The following is a 16,607-nucleotide window of genomic DNA, read 5'->3' as shown; positions in this document are numbered from 1 at the left end:
GAAAAAGGTGGAAACGATATTCAAACATTCAAGCATTCCTTCAAGCAATTGATCATTCTAAGTCTCCATTCAAGGCTAAGTGTTGCATTCAAGACAAGGATTCAACCATTGAAGAGGAGATCACTTACAACACATTACATGCTACAACATACAACATACAACAAACAACAACATCTATACCTTCGCATATAAGGATACAAACATCCTTACAACAAGGTATTAGTACTTGTTTTACATTACATTTACAGCATTTCTCATTTCTTGGTTAATTCCAAAACCGGGGTTTGACCTAAGGGCAAACCCCTAATCCCTAACCCCCCAATCGTCTTCGCTTTTCTGTGTGTAGGTTGCAGGTACGCGGCTGAAATTGAAGATCTGGAATCCTTGTGCAGAGACGAACAGATCCCCCTTCGTTTCGCGGATTTTTCGGAGGACCATGTGCACGCCGGGCGCCATCGTCCCGTCAACTTTTGCTCAAATTTGCAGGACAGCGCCGTATCGACATTTTACTGCTAATTCCAGGTCCGCAGCTTCATCCTATATCCCTATCTCAGTTTATAAACGAATCTTTCTCACTTTCTATGCATTCCTAGCTTAATTCTTCTATCAACATTCTTTACAAAAGAGGGTAGCCTTGCTTTCTTAACCCTTGAAACTCATTTAGCATCCAATCTTGCATTGCGTGGGATTGGATCTTGTGGGTTTCAACCCCTCTTTTGAATGTAAAGTCTCCCTAAGTGAAAACCATCAACCCTAGTGACTCTCCCTTCTCTCTCCTTTCTCTCTCCTCGAAGTTAGAGAGAAGGGAGAGTCACTAGGGTTGATGGTTTTCACTTAGGGAGACTTTACATTCAAAAGAGGGGTTGAAACCCACAAGATCCAATCCCACGCAATGCAAGATTGGATACTAAATGAGTTTCAAGGGTTAAGAAAGCAAGGCTACCCTCTTTTGTAAAGAATGTTGATAGAAGAATTAAGCTAGGAATGCATAGAAAGTGAGAAAGATTCGCTTATAAACTGAGATAGGGATATAGGATGAAGCTGCGGACCTGGAATTAGCTGTAAAATGTCGATACGGCGCTGTCCTGCAAATTTGAGCAAAAGTTGACGGGACGATGGCGCCCGGCGTGCACACGGTCCTCTGAAAAATCCGCGAAACAAAGGGGGATCTATTCGTCTCTGCACAAGGATTCCAGATCTTCAATTTCAGCCACGTACCTGCAACCTACACACAGAAAAGCGAAGACGATTGGGGGGTTAGAGATTAGGGGTTTGCCTTTAGGTCAAACCTTGGTTTTGGAATTAACCAAGAAATGAGAAATGCTGTAAATGTAATGTAAAACAAGTACTAATACCTTGTTGTAAGGATGTTTGTATCCTTATATGCGAAGGTATAGATGTTGTTGTTTGTTGTATGTTGTATGTTGTAGCATGTAATGTGTTGTAAGTGATCTCCTCTTCAATGGTTGAATCCTTGTCTTGAATGCAACACTTAGCCTTGAATGGAGACTTAGAATGATCAATTGCTTGAAGGAACGCTTGAATGCTTGAATGCTTGAGTATAGTTTCCACGCTTGTACACATATGTCCTTCTTACCCAAATGGGAGAGGCAAATGTAGTTTATATACTTGTCAATTAGGGTTAATAGACTGATTTTCCCGACCTTAGGCCGACCAGGAAAGTTTATTTTCCAAATTGCAAACAAAAGGACCCGAAGCCCCATAGGAAACCGGGCCCAAAATAGGGCCAGGGACCAGGGCGCTGGGCGCCATGGTCCTGGGCGCTGGTCCCACCTCCCGGGACAACGGGGTGCAAGGAGGATCAGGCCAGGGTGCAAGAAAAATGCAGTTTTTGGTGTCATAATCAGGTTTCGGGGTCTCCATTCAGGTTGCGTGTTGCGTCGCCATCGTGAAGACCGAAATGCAGTCGAAATTGCAAGTGTCGCAATTTTAGGACGCTACATTTAGCCCCCACTTTAGCGGGAGTATAGGCGTATGCTCATACTTCCGGTAAAGTACAAGGAAACAACATTGAAAGACTTTCACCACGTCAAGGAGGCAAGATACACCAAGCCCCCAGTGGACTAAGGATCTTACGACTTCGATTGACAAAGTAAAAGGGAAGATCACGAGGGAGAACCATGACTGTCAGTAGTAAGGTTCCCTCACTATGAGTCATGCAAGAATAAATTTGCCAAGAAATTTTCAAGTATCTTGAAAAGATATGGACGGGATGTATGCCCCCCTACGTTAAAGCGATCGCACACGCCTCACCGGGGGTGATTGCTTTAAGGTAGTGATACATATAAGGAATGAGAAGGGAAAGGAGCACGTTATCACAAGGATTTAGCCCCCAAGTGTGAGATAAGCCCAAGGATAATAGACACAAAACACAAAGCACAAGGTGACTTTGCTTTCCTCGGGGTCAGTATGCTGTATGATAATTCATGTATATCATATGTATGTATGCATAATTGTTCTTCATTCCCCAATCAAGGAAGGTCACCAAAATGTAAAGCGGAAAATCGATCGAACCCTAGTTGCTCTCCCCTCCCCAACTCCAAGGAGAGAGAAGGGAGAGTCACTAGGGTTGATGATTTTCACTTAGGGAGACTTTACATTCAAAAGAGGGGTTGAAACCCACAAGATCCAATCCCACGCAATGCAAGATTGGATGCTAAATGAGTTTCAAGGGTTAAGAAAGCAAGGCTACCCTCTTTTGTAAAGAATGTTGATAGAAGAATTAAGCTAGGAATGCATAGAAAGTGAGAAAGATTCGTTTATAAACTGAGATAGGGATATAGGATGAAGCTGCGGACCTGGAATTAGCTGTAAAATGTCGATACGGCGCTGTCCTGCAAATTTGAGCAAAAGTTGACGGGACGATGGCGCCCGGCGTTCACACGGTCCTCCGAAAAATCCACAAAACGAAGGGGGATCTGTTCGTCTCTGCACAAGGATTCCAGATCTTCAATTTCAGCCGCGTACCTGCAACCTACACACAGAAAAGCGAAGACGATTGGGGGGTTAGGGATTAGGGATTTGCCTTTAGGTCAAACCCCGGTTTTGGAATTAACCAAGAAATGAGAAATGCTGTAAATGTAATGTAAAACAAGTACTAATACCTTGTTGTAAGGATGTTTGTATCCTTATATGCGAAGGTATAGATGTTGTTGTTTGTTGTATGTTGTATGTTGTAGCATGTAATGTGTTGTAAGTGATCTCCTCTTCAATGGTTGAATCCTTGTCTTGAATGCAACACTTAGCCTTGAATGGAGACTTAGAATGATCAATTGCTTGAAGGAACGCTTGAATGCTTGAATGCTTGAGTATAGTTTCCACGCTTGTACACATATGTCCTTCTTACCCAAATGGGAGAGGCAAATGTAGTTTATATACTTGCCAATTAGGGTTAATAGACTGATTTTCCCGACCTTAGGCCGACCAGGAAAGTTTATTTTCCAAATTGCAAACAAAAGGACCCGAAGCCCCATAGGAACCGGGCCCAAAATAGGGCCAGGGACCAGGGCGCTGGGCGCCATGGTCCTGGGGGACCAGGGCACTGGGCGCTCTGGTCCCACCTCCCGGGACAACGGGGTGCAAGGAGGATCAGGCCAGGGTGCAAGAAAAATGCAGTTTTTGGTGTCATAATCAAGTTTCGGGGTCTCCATTCAGGTTGCGTGTTGCGTCGCCATCGTGAAGACCGAAATGCAGTCGAAATTGCAAGTGTCGCAATTTTAGGATGCTACAGGATGAAATTTTGATACAAAAACTACAGCCATCAATTAAAAGTGAGACCACTACAGTGCCCCACAGAAGGCTATCAATCCATCTCAGGTCAGTAGGGTCGGATAGGGGCCGGTCCAATAAAAAAAAATTGATGACTGAAAAGATCCGTAAAATTTTGGGGTGAAATTTTGACACAAAAACTAAAACCATCCATTAAGTGTCCGGGCGCTACAGAAAATGCTGCGTATAGATTCGGTTACAGTGTGACTATCTTCCCTTCAAATAAATTCATAATTGGCAGAATTGCATTTCTACGGGATAGCTAGGGATCCACGATACAACAAATAACTTTAATTTAGAGTTTCAAAGCACTGTTAATATGCACCGGGAGCTTCAAACCTTTTCTAAACACCGAGCAATTGGAATCGAAAAGGATGATGAATTGTTTCAGCATGAAAACAAAAACTGAAAAACTCTAAAGATGATGTAAACAGTAACATTAATAACAATAATATGGGGTTTGACATTCGAACCTGCACCAACGAGGACAAGAATCTTAGTAGTGGCAACTCCTGCCTGCACCGCCATGGCGTCCCAGAAATCTGACAAATTTTAATCTGCAGTCCAATTACCAACCCCGTTTTAAAAAATTCTGGATATTCTAGCTATATTGCATACAATTCTGACACATCATGCGCGATCTCCCAATTTCTCATTAATGCCACAAATGAAATGACATTTTCATACAAGCGAAGGATCAAGATGTGATGCCAAAAAAAAATTACAATATAATACGGTAGCAGCGGTCGATGCGGAAGCGCGGTACAGGATATAAACCCTTCGACTCTTCTATGATGTTTTCTTATAAGGAAAAATTATTATTATTATTATTATTATTAAATTTACAATCAGAAGTTCTATTTCAAACGTGCGGGGTCATGGTCTTCACTCTAAGGTTGGTATTACTTCTAACCTTCAAATACTTATTCCATTCCACAAAATAGAGCAAAAGGGGCCTTTTTATCATCCTCTCTATTAGCTTGACTCTTTCAAAGGTAGTATTTTGATTTATTGTTTTAAAATAGTATTTTAGATGGTCAATAAGTATATTTATAACTAGCATATTTATTTCTAATATAATATTATGATATTGTAATTAACTTTAAATTATTATTAAAATATGATAATTTTTTTAAAGAAGTAGACTCATAGCTATTAATTTATGATAGTAAGAACAATTTGTAAGATATGATTAAAAAGTTCATAAAAAAAATCAATTTATTATTATTTTTTAATTTTATATTATTTTATTTTCACTGTGAATATATTATTTTTTAATTTTATATTATTTTATCTTCACATCTACTTCTTAGTTTCCACTTGCTTTAAATTTAATTAATCAATTTTGTCTATCTCCATCATGTAAAGAAATATAATAATATAATATTTTTTAAGTGAAATAATGAGCAAATATGATATCTTCTATGTACTTTACCTATATTCCTCTAAAGATAAGTATGCTAGTTATATTTTGGTACTTTGATTAAACTCTTGACCAAAGCAAAAAAAATATTAAGACTACATCATCATTATTATGATTATATCATATCATTATATGTTTTATATTTGTTCACAAAATGGATTTTATGTAAGGACACTTTCAATCTTCATAATTAATGATAATTTCTAATCTATTATTATACTAATGTTCTATTATATAATATATTTATTATTATACACTTAAAACAATGTAAAACTATAATTTTGTTTTTATATATATTTATTAAGAATATTCAATTAGAAAAAAACTAAGCTTATAATATTTATATATATATATATATATTATTTTCCATGCATTTAAGTATTACAAACACATAAAGTTAAATATTTCTAGTTTTTATTGAAGAAACATTTTGTGTATTTTGATTAAGCTCTTTACAAAAACAAAAAAGTTTTTAGTACCAAATTATTATTTTATATTCCTATTAAACTCTTGACCAAAGCAAAAAATTATTAAGACTACATTATTATTATTTTTAATTGGTAATATTAATTTTTATTATTATTTATGAAAATAAAAGGATTGCAACATATAATTCCAAAAAAGTTTAGTTGTCCAAAGATCACCAAAACTAAATAGAAGCACACGGTCACACCCACCAACTTCCCACCCTTTATACCATATACATTTATCAAAACCAAACTAACTCTGTAAACTACTACCATCAATGGTCGAGGTCGTAAACCAAAATGGCCACCAAAAGTTATGCATTGTACAAATATTGCAATCGAACCCCGCATGGATATAAACTCTAGCAAAAAATTACAAACATAACAAAATTTGGGCACAAGACACAAAAAATCAGCTCCATCCCCACACTAACAGTGTTCACCTGGACCCCTACAGTTGTGGCTTACCTGGGCCATTGTCCCAATAGTCTTCAGGGTTGAAGCTCGAACCTTGGCCACCTTATTTCTTTTTCTCCTCTTGGATCCTCTACCACGCAATCTCCTATTGGCAGCAATGCAACAAACTGAGAGGGGGGTGTGGGGGGATGAATCAGTTTGCACCAAAGACTACTACAACTTAAACCACAGTTCAGATCTGATAATGAATAGTTAATGCATTAAACAACACCACATCAATAACATGCATAACACCAAGACTTTTGACATGGAAAACCTGGTTAAGGGAAAAACCATGGTGGGAACCTACCCACAATGAGATAATACCCTGTTAGGAGTAAATATGAATATTACAATGGGAATGCACATGCATTCAGGCACACTGCCTAGAGCTCACTACTCAAAATAAGAAACCCAAAAAGGCTACAACCTTAAGGGAAGGCTCGCTACCTTATAGGAAGTCTCACTAACTTACAAAAACATTTAGACTACAATCTGGATCATATGAACTGTAAAAATAGCATCTCCATATGCTTGAGTACAATTTTGGTTAAGCACGCAGTCTTCTCTGCAAAACTTCTCTTCTCCTTCACACTTTCAAAAGATCAAATCACTTGTCCGCTCATCCAACTCGATCTTTCACTCACATATACAATGCAAACACTCGCAAACATACATCTTACATGATTATTACGTATATTTATACAAACCCTCAACCTATATTTCAAGGTCGACCAAACCCTCAATACAAATTACAAAATAAAATCCACTACAACAATACATGCAGACCAAAACAATGTCGGCTAAGACATAGTCATGTTATATGATTATTACGTATATTTATACAAACCCTCAACCTATATTTCAAGGTCGACCAAACCCTCAATACAAATTATAAAATAATATCCACTACAACAATACATGCAAACCAAAACAATGTCGGCTAAGACATAGTCTGGACCAAAATCAATACCGCAAATATGAAACACCTCCAAGAATTATGCCTCGATCATCTGCAACACGCTACAACCACCAAGAATGTCACATAACACGAAGAACATCACCGAACAATTAAAATGTTCAATAATGCGCACAATAATCAATGTGGACCACCAATAAGAATAGAACACAATCTAAATACATTCACAAGCAACATGACTTGCATCACAACAACCACAAAAACTTGGATTGCTAGAATCGTCGTCATCTCTCTACCGGAGCTCAAGAACATCAACATAACTTATTGTCAACCTGAAAGATTTGCTTGTGGATATCCATATCATGAACCAAACTAACTAAGGATACACATCAATGTCCAGAACACATTCCACACATCCGCAACCAAGGATATAGCAATTCCCGAGCAATACGGAGCATAAACCAAAATACCAAATAACACGAACAGTTGCACAACATCCCAATACCGGATCTTGTAACGCGATCAAATCATCATGCAGACCTCTATAAATGGGAATAAACCATCTATAAACAACATACCAGAAACCCTTTAAAGCGAATCAACTCATCTGCAATACACAAGCTAAACCAACTTATCCAATCAAACTACAACACTGGAATACACAAAAGAAAACTTTCCAACAATCTCCACATATGTCAAAATATCCTCATCAACAATCTCCACATATGTCAAAATATCCTCATCAACAATCTCCACATGTGTTGACATCAATGACAACATATCAACTAATATTCAACAATCTCCCCCTTTGGCATTGATGGCAACATATGAATGTGAAAAATAATCAATGCAAAGAAAGAAGTCAACTCTCATAAATCTCCCTCAAAATCACAAGGATCAACTCACCCTTTGACAAACAACTCAGATCTCAAAATGCTCTACTCTCTTACAGAGTTTTTCACATGCTTCTCTCCCCCTTTGACATTAATGAAAAAGGTTTAGGAATTAGGCTTCTCTCCCCATAAATCTGAAAATTCGAATCACCAACAGTAACATTGAGTACTCCCCATAAGTAGTAGACTCACTCATCAATTTGAAGCATAAAATACCTATGTGAAGTTCACCGAACTGATGCAAGTCCATTCTCTTTATTTCTCATTAGGAGGGGAAATTACCCATAACTTATCTCTGAGATACTCAAAAGTATCTTTAGGCAAAGGCTTGGTAAAGATATTTGCAATCTGTTCCTTTCTGGATGCATACTCCGATCGGACTTCTTTCTCATTCACCTTCTCTCACAAAAAATGAAACTTGATTGATATATGCTTTGTCTTGGAATGAAACACCAGATTCTTTGAAATATTAATAGCACTTGAATTATTATAATATAAAGCAATAAGCTCATCATAAATAACTCTTATGTCCTTCAACATCTGCTTCATCCAAATTACCTGAGTACAATTGCTAGCAACAACAATGTATTTAGCTTTTGCAGTAGACAAGGAAATAGCATTTTTCTTCTTACTTTCCCAAGAAACCAACTACTTTCCCAAAAAGAATGCACCACCTGTAGTACTCTTCCAGTCATCCACATCACCTGCCCAATCAACATCTGTAAAAGCACTCAAATTAAAGTCATCATTCTTAGAATACCACAAATCAAAATCAACCATCCCTTTCAAATATTTGAATATACTCTTTACATCAGTAACATGAGATTCCTTAGGACCAACTTGAAATCTAGAAACATGACACACAACATTTATTATATCAAGTCTAGTTTGAGTCAAATACAATAAACCACCAACCATAGATCTATATCTGGTTTGATTAGCTTTCGGAGAGTCATCATCTTTTGTCAGCTTACATCCGATCACCATAGGTGTACCAACAAGTTTAGAATCCTCAAAACCAAATTTCTTCAACAATTCCTTCACATACTTAGACGAAGATATGAAAATACCTTTATCCAACTAAGTAATTTGCAATCCCAGAAAGAATTTCATTTCACCAATCATAGACATTTCAAATTGATTCTGCATTTCTTCAGCAAATTTCTTACACAAATAATCATTTCCTCCAAAGATAATGTCATCAACAAAAACTTCAATAATCAAGATATTATTCTGATCAATCTTGAAATAAAGAATACTGTCAGTAGTACCCTTATTGAATCCAAGCTTTGTCGAATACTTATCCAATCTATCAGAGCAAGCTCTAGGGGCTTGCTTCAATCCATACAATGCTTTCTTCAACCAAAAAACCATTTCCATTTCATCTATTAGCTGAAATCCAAACCAGTTGCTCAATGTATACTTCTTCTTCCAATTCACCATTAAGAAAAGTTGATTTGACATCCATCTGATGAACCTTGAAATCTTTGTGAGCAACATAGGCAAAAAAATAATCTAACAGCTTTAATTCCATCCACCAGGGCAAAAGTCTCCTCATAATCAATTCCTTCCATCTGTGAATAACCTTTACAAACAAGTCTAGCTTTATTTCAAACTTCACCATGTTCATTCAACTTATTCTGGAATGCCCATTTAGTTCTAATTAAATTTTTATCTTCGGGTCTAGGAATAAGAATCCATGTGTTATTTTTCTCAATCTGATTCAATTCTTATTCCATAGAATTAATCCAATCTTCATCTTTGCATGCTTCATCAACATTCTTAGGCTCAATCTTATAAATCAAACAAATTTCCTCAGCAAGTCTTCTTCTAGTAATCACACCTTTATTCTTATCACTAATAATCTGATTTTCTGAATGATTCAACATCACATACCTGGGAGTTTTAAGATTTTCATGAATTTCAAGCTCTTGAACTCTTTCTTCTACATTAACATCTGCAACTTCATTCTCAAACTTTTTCGGAGCATTTTGAACTTGACTTTGGGTCTACAATGGCTTTCCTTTATCTAAACTGACATCCTGATCATCATAATCATATTCGCAAGATCTAATCTATCTTATATTTCCTTCATCGACCTTCACATTAGCACTTTCAACCATCTTTCTCAATCTTTTATTATAACACCGATAGGCCTTACTTTTAGTAGAATAACCAAGAAAGATTCTTTCATCACATCTAGCATCAAACTTTTCAAGATCTTCATCTCTTTTGATATAGCATTTATTACTAAAAATTCTAAAATATCTAACAGTAGGAGCATGACCAAACCATAACTCATAAGGAGTCTTACCAATATCACCTTTGACATTTACCTGGTTAAGAGTGTATACTATGGTACTCAAAGCTTCTCTCCAAAATATATGCGGAATATTTCCTTCAATCATCATGGTTCTAGCAACTTCTTGAACTGATTTATTATTCCTCTCCACAATACCATTCTAATGTGGTATCCTAGGAGCAAATAACTATCTCTTAACTCCATGCTCTTCACAGTATGCATTAAACTCACTGGAAGTGAATTCTCCACCTCTATCAGATCTCAAACACCTTAGCTTCATTTCAGTCTCAGTTTCAACTCTAGCTTTGAAAATCTTGAACTTCTTCAATGCTTCAAACTTCTTCCTTAAGAAGGTAACCCACACCATTCTTGAATAATCATCAATCAACATCATGAAATACCTATCACCCTGCAAACTTCTCACTCTAGAAGGACCACACATATCATTATGCACAAGATCCAGCAATCCATTAGAATTATACGATTTTCTCTTATAAGTAACTCTTGTCTGCTTCCCCAATTGGCATTCCTTACATACCATATTAGAAGGCTTTATTAACTTCGATAGATCTCTCACTACCTAAGTAAAACTTATCTTAACCATGCAATCAAAATTTACATGATACATCCATTTATGTCATAACCAACTTTCATCAATCTGAGCAATCAAACAACTTTTACCATCAACATTCAAAAGTGAAAGATATTACCTTTAGTCTTTGTCTCTGATGCAATCTCGATTTTGAAGCTACTCAAGATCTTACATTTATGATTATTGAATTGAAAGTTATATCGCTTATCAACCATTTGTCCAACACTCAAAATATTATGCTTTAAACCTTCAACATACAACATATCATCAGTATTGTGCTTACCATCAAGAGAAATAGAACCTCTACCATGGATTACATAAGCTTTGTTATCACCAAATCTTACTATACCGCCATCATACTTTTCCAAGTTTACAAATTTACTCCTATCACCTATCATATGATGAGAGCAACCATTGTCAATTACCCATTCATCTTTCTCCTCAACTTTAGCAACTAAAGATTTATCTTCATAAATGTAGCTTGTAGAATCTATACTTACAGGATCATCTTCCTCGATAGCAATGAACACAAATTCATCTCCTGAATTACCCTTATCTGTCACACCTTCATCAGTAGCATAATAACACTTCTTCTGATATTTAGGCTTATATGGCTTAAATGCCTTCTTAGGATTTATATCTCTTACTAGACACCTTTATGCAAAATGTCTCATCTTATTACATGAAAATAATTTAAGAGGTAACTTTCCTTCATACTTACCGACACCTTTAGGAAATCTTCTAGGAATAAGTGCTTCAAGCTCCTCAAGCTCTCTATCTTCATCTTCCATCTCTTTCATCTCTTTCTCTTATCTAGATACTTTTGTAGAACTTTTTCCAGAATCATATCTCTGCTTCCAGGAAACAATAGCTTTGAATGCAAATTCAGTCTTAGGAAGAGAGTCTCCAAACTCACTCAACTCAAAAGCAACAAGTTTGTCGATCAACATGTCTCTTATCACATTTGTCACAGTCTGAATCTCATCAATAGCAGCAACTTTATGCTTGTGAGTAGAAGGAAAGGATCTCAACACTTTAGCAACAATCTCAGATTCTTCTAATACTCCACTGGCACATCTAATTCTACACACAAGCTCATTCACTTTCTACATAAAAGAAGTAATATTCTCATATTCACCCATCTTCAGGTTCTCATATTTACCCTTCAATCTCTGCAACTTAGCAATCTCCACATGGCTATCACCTTTATGCAAGGTCTCCAATTTTACCCAGATCTCATGAGTGATCTCTAATTCCATCACATTAGTCATCTCAAAATCTAACAAGGCACTCAACAATGCTTCCTTGGCTCTAATATAGTATTTTTCTTCCTTTATCTCATCTAGAGTAGTAGGACCATTATGAGGAACAATATATACATTCTTCGTAATCTTCCAGTACTCTTCTCTAATGCATCTCAAACGAACTTGCATCCGACTCTTCCAGAGAGTGTAGTTCGCTCCATCAAATCTTAGACTATCCTTCTTGAAAGCAAAGGTTGCCATCCATGTTCTCTTCAAGCGGTCAAGCTTCTTCTAGAGGATCTAACTCTGATACCAATTGTTGGCAACAATGCAGCAAACTAAGAGGGGGGTGAATCAGTTTGCACCAAAAACTACTAGAACTTAAACCACAATTCAGATCAGATAATGAACAGTTAAAGCATTAAACAACACCACACCAATAGAACACATAACACCAAGATTTTTTACTTGAAAAACCCGGTTAAGGGAAAAACCATGGTGGGAACCTACCTACAATGAGATAATACCATTTTAGGAGTAAAAGTGAATATTACAATGGGAATGCACATGCATTCAGGCACACTACCTAGAGCTCACTGCCTTACAGGAAGTATCATTGACTTACAAAAACATTTGGACTACAATCGAGATCATTTGAACTATGAAAATTGTTGGCATTTTATTGTCATTGATGTCAACTGGTATAGGATGACTACCGATAGAAGAGATGTTTGTGCAACACTGTCATGGAGGAGTACATGATGAGATATCTTTGATATCACCTTGTATTGTAGAACACCAATAAGGTAAGGGAGAGAATGTCATTCAGAGGAATGTATACTGAGGTCACCAGTACACAAGTTAGTGTCTGACTTGTGTGGATGAAATAGACAGGTTACCTGTATAGTCTATCACCAGTAGGGAAAGGATGTCAATTGGTAAGTGTTGTGTTGATAGTAAGTAGTGGCCAACTAGCAAGCTCATGACCAGTGTACAAGCAAGATGGGCAAGGTCGCTCAAGGTCAATCCAAGGGGTGACGAAATCCCCAAGGAAACCTCTACTAAGAAATAATATTATGATTTCTCTTGCACCTAGGTTCCAAAGAGGCAAGGGCATAGGATAATTTCGTAAGATTCTTGGGGCACACAACAAAAATTGTGTAAAGCACCAAACAGTCACACGAGTTAATTTGCCTTAAGAAATTTAAATGTGAGGTAAACTACGAAATAAAACATGTAATAAATAAATAAATAAAAATCCTGTTGCAAAGCCTTGCAACACACGGGTTAGTAGTTTCAATTTTGATCATTCATCCCTCATTCACTAAAATTGATAATGTAAAGCGGAAAATCGAACCCTAGTTGTTCCCCCACTCCATGGAGAGAGAAGGGAGGTCACTAGGGTTGACGGTTTTCACTTAGGAGAGACTTTACATTCAAAAGAGGGGTTGAAACTCACAAGATCCAATCCCACACAATGCAAGACTGAATTCTAAATGAGTTTCAAGGGTTGTGACATCAAGGATACCCTCTTTTGTAAAGAATGCAGATAGAAAGATTGAACTAGGAGTGCATGTAAAGTAAGAAAGATTCACTTGTAGATGGAGATAGGGACATGGGATGTAGCTACGGACCTGAAATTAGCAGTAAAATGTCGAGACGATGCTATCCTGCAAATTTGAGCGAAAGTTGACGGGACGATGGCGCCCGGAGTGCACACGTTCCTTCGAAAAATCCGCGAAACGAAGGGGGATCTGTTCGTCTCTGCACAAGGATTCCTGATCTTCAATTACAGCCGTGTACCTGCAACCTACACACAAAAAAGAGAGGACGATTGGGGGGTTAGGGATTAGGGGTTTGCCTTTAGGTCAAACCCTGGTTTTGGAATTAACCAAGAAATGAGAATGCTATAAATGTAAATGTTCGTAATGTAAACAAGTATTGATACCTTGTTGTAAGAATGTTTGTATTCTTACATGCGAAGGTGTAATGAATGTTGTATGTTGTATGTTGTAAGTGATCTCCTCTTAAATGGTTGAATCCTTGTCTTTGAATGTAACACCTAGCCTTGAATGGAGACTTAGAATACTCAATTGCTTGAAGGAATGCTTGAATGCTTGAATGTTTGAATGTTTGGATGTTTGAATATCGCTTCCGCCTCTTGCTCTTGCTTATTTTTCTTCCTCCCTTTCTAGGAGAGGAAAAGTAGTTTATATACTTGTCAATTAGGGTTGAGAGACTGATTTTTCCGACCTTAGGCCGACCTAGAAGCATCATTTTCCGAATTGCAAACTTAAAGACCTGATGCCCAAAAAGAGACTGGGCCCAAAATAGGGCCAGGGACCAGGGCGCTGGGCGCCATGGTCCTGGGGGACCAGGGCTAGGCGCCATGGTCTTGAAGGACCAGGGCATTGGGCGCCATGGTCCCACCTCCCGGGACAGCAGGGTGCAAGGAAGGATCAGGCCAAGGTGCAGAAATATGCAGTTTTTGATGTCACAAGCAGGTTTCGGGGTCTCCATTCAGGTTCAACGTTGCGCCGCCATCGTGAAGACCCAAATGCAGTCGAAATTGCAAGTGTCACAATTTTAGGACGCTACATATAAAAATAATCATTAGTATCATTAAAGTCTTTATCTAAGAACAAAGACTATTGAAAATAGAGGCAAAAAGAAACAAAAAATAGAATTAGAGAAGATAAAATTTTGGATTTTACCTTCCAATTTTACTAGTCAAATATGTTGCTAATTGTAGCATGTGGTTGTGGTCATGTGTATGTGTTATATGATCATGCACATGCAATAATTTACCTATCTTCTACGACATTTTGTTCTTCTTGAATGCAACATTATGCTTGGCATATGCGACGCTATTCTTGTTGTATCCAACATTCGAGTATTCTTATGTCGTACACAATTCGTGTATGCAACAAATTTTGCAAATGCAGTAGGGAAATTTGTAACTTGGAAAACATGAGAATATAAATAACAAATCTATAAAATATGAGTTTTCATGTCAGCTTCACCAAATGTGACGACTAAAAATTTGGGGGAATATCTTGAGAGAGATCTTATGAGCAACCACTAACTCTAGATCAATCACAAATAAACTCCAATCATTATGCTCGACAAATGCAATGCTATGTTTTTTGTATGCAATATTTGAGTATTCTTATGTGGTACACAATTTTTTTATGTGGCATAGATTTTGTCAATGCAGCAAGAAAATCTATAACTTGCAAAACTCAAGAATAGAAAGAGAGAGCATATTTGCAAAATATGTATTTTCATGTCGAGTTCACCAAATGTGATGACTAAAAACTTGGGGGAATAGCCTAAGAGAGATCCCATGAGAAACTACTAACTGTAGTCCAATCACAAATCAACTCCAATTATTAGCAAAATAAAGGAAGCATTTAAATTCAATAGAGAATGGCTCTAAGAGTCATACAATACCTACAAAGTGGTCACAATAATTCAAAGAACATGGTTGATCATGATTGAGAAAGATGTTGTATTTATAATTTTTTTAGATTGAAATCAACGATCAAGATTGATTTGACAACAAATTGATCAATGGTGGAGAATCACTAAGACAAGGTAGTTGGGAGATAATCTCTCAACGCGATTGAATTAACTAGGAAGTTAACATAGCTAACTGACTTAATTTGTGGATAGATGAGTTAGTCGGAAAAAGTGATTTTGAAAATGGTGAGCTGGCTAACTAGTTAGAAAAGTGATTGACGAGTCAGAGGACAAATCAACAACAGAATTGAGAGTCAATGGCAGTTGGCCATTTTTGACATGTGATGTAGGAAAATTAATGAAATTATCATTTCATTAAATTTAGAGAAATTTAGCTTTCAAATGTAAGGGAAACCAACTTGAAAGAAATGAAATTAATTTTAAATGTGAGAGAAATTTATTTAATTGAGAGGACTCAATTAGTTAATTGAATAATTTGGGGTAATCATTTTATTTTTTGATAGGTAATAGATTTTTAATTTTATTGAAATTTGAGTTTTTACCTAGCCCAAACTAGGTGGGGCTACAATAAGAGAGCCAACTCCTTAGAGAAAAATAAAAAGAACCCATTAATAGGTTCAAACCTTTCAATAGTCCACTTCAAGTGTACTACTTTTAGAGTGGTACCGTAGAAGCATCTCAAGGGATCCATCGTCCATCAATTTATTTTCTAGATTCCTCAAAACGACCTTCCACCCTTCCTCCTACACCTCTTTGATTTGGTTCCTTGAAGAAATTACCTTTTTATCCAAACCTTTAGCCTTTCTTGGTTTGTCCACTTTTTTCCATCTCTATGTCCCCCACAACATGAACATTATAATTTTTTAAACCCAATTCCTTGTTAAAATCATTAGGGCTATGTTGATCTTTAAGCAAAGCTCCATTTTGATCACCAGTATCCATCACATCCTTTGAAGAGATGTCTTGACTCTTCTCTTCCTTTTCCACCAAATATTGAGTAGTGGAAACATCTTTCCACTAAGAAGTATATTTGAATGAT

General features: G+C 36.9%; 1 protein-coding gene across 1 annotated transcript in view; it reads right to left on the bottom strand.

Moving 5' to 3' along the window:
- LOC131033298 (uncharacterized) overlaps window positions 1–4,656 on the bottom strand; it is a 66,620-nt gene extending 61,964 nt beyond the window's left edge. The window contains exons 1-2 of the mRNA XM_057964484.2: window positions 4,515–4,656; window positions 4,263–4,346 (exon numbers count right to left, since the gene is read on the bottom strand). Of these exons, the coding sequence (XP_057820467.1) occupies window positions 4,263–4,317 (55 nt within the window). The 5' untranslated portion in view covers window positions 4,318–4,346; window positions 4,515–4,656. The remainder of the gene's footprint in view (window positions 1–4,262; window positions 4,347–4,514) is intronic.
- Window positions 4,657–16,607: the final 11,951 nt, after the last annotated feature.

Source organism: Cryptomeria japonica, chromosome 10 (genome assembly GCF_030272615.1).
Source record: "Cryptomeria japonica chromosome 10, Sugi_1.0, whole genome shotgun sequence".
Lineage (NCBI taxonomy): Eukaryota > Viridiplantae > Streptophyta > Pinopsida > Cupressales > Cupressaceae > Cryptomeria > Cryptomeria japonica.
This window is presented reverse-complemented; position numbering and strand designations above follow the sequence as displayed.